The following is a 686-nucleotide window of genomic DNA, read 5'->3' on the forward strand; positions in this document are numbered from 1 at the left end:
CTCACCACCAGACACCCTCGGGGTGCCCGGGCCCCACACAGGCCGACAGCAGGCCTGGGCCATGGCACCTGGAGGGTCTCCCCAGCACAGGGAGGGGGGCAGCACCCCGCTCTGGTCCTGGGATGGGCGGGACCTGGGCTCACCAGGGGCGCATACTCCACGTCGTCCCCCAGCAGCCCCGTGTCGTTGAGGGTGTACTTGGCCTTCTTCTGCACGGCGTCCACCGGGCCCTTCTCCACCTGGTGCTTGATGGCCTTGAAGAGCTTGTAGAGAGGCTCGCCGGCGCTGTCCTGGAGCAACGCGGGTGGTCAGCCTCGGCGACCACGCTCCCCTGGAGGTGCCACCAGGGCAAGCGCGGGGAGCAGCACCCCTGCCCCCCCTCAACCTCCCTCCGCCTGCTGCCAGGAGCCCACCTTGAGGTACTGGTACAGGCAGATGGACATCCAGTTGGACAGCATCCTCTCCACCACCGTCTCTGACCTGGGGGTGCAGACAGGCCTGGTACCCAGGGGCCCTGTAGTGCCTGCCTGCCGGCCGGCTGGCTGTAGTGCATGAGCGTGTTGACGCGCTTCCACCGGCCGTCCCGCTGGGAGGTCAGGTCCAGGTCAGACAGGATCTGGGCCGTGGACCCAGGGCGCCACTCTGCGGAACGACACAGCCAGCTCCGGGACCGGCCACAGACCACC

At 68.8% G+C, this 686-nt stretch overlaps 1 protein-coding gene across 1 annotated transcript in view; it reads right to left on the reverse strand.

Annotated features, from left to right (window-relative positions):
- PLXNB2 (plexin B2) overlaps positions 1 to 686 on the reverse strand; it is a 25,192-nt gene that overhangs the window by 4,725 nt on the left and 19,781 nt on the right. The window contains 2 exon segments of the mRNA XM_014549185.1: positions 144 to 290; positions 414 to 586. Coding sequence (XP_014404671.1) covers positions 144 to 290; positions 414 to 586 — 320 coding nt within the window.

The sequence above is a fragment of the Myotis brandtii genome, unplaced genomic scaffold (assembly GCF_000412655.1).
Source record: "Myotis brandtii unplaced genomic scaffold, ASM41265v1 scaffold537, whole genome shotgun sequence".
In the NCBI taxonomy this organism is placed as follows: Eukaryota; Metazoa; Chordata; class Mammalia; order Chiroptera; family Vespertilionidae; genus Myotis; species Myotis brandtii.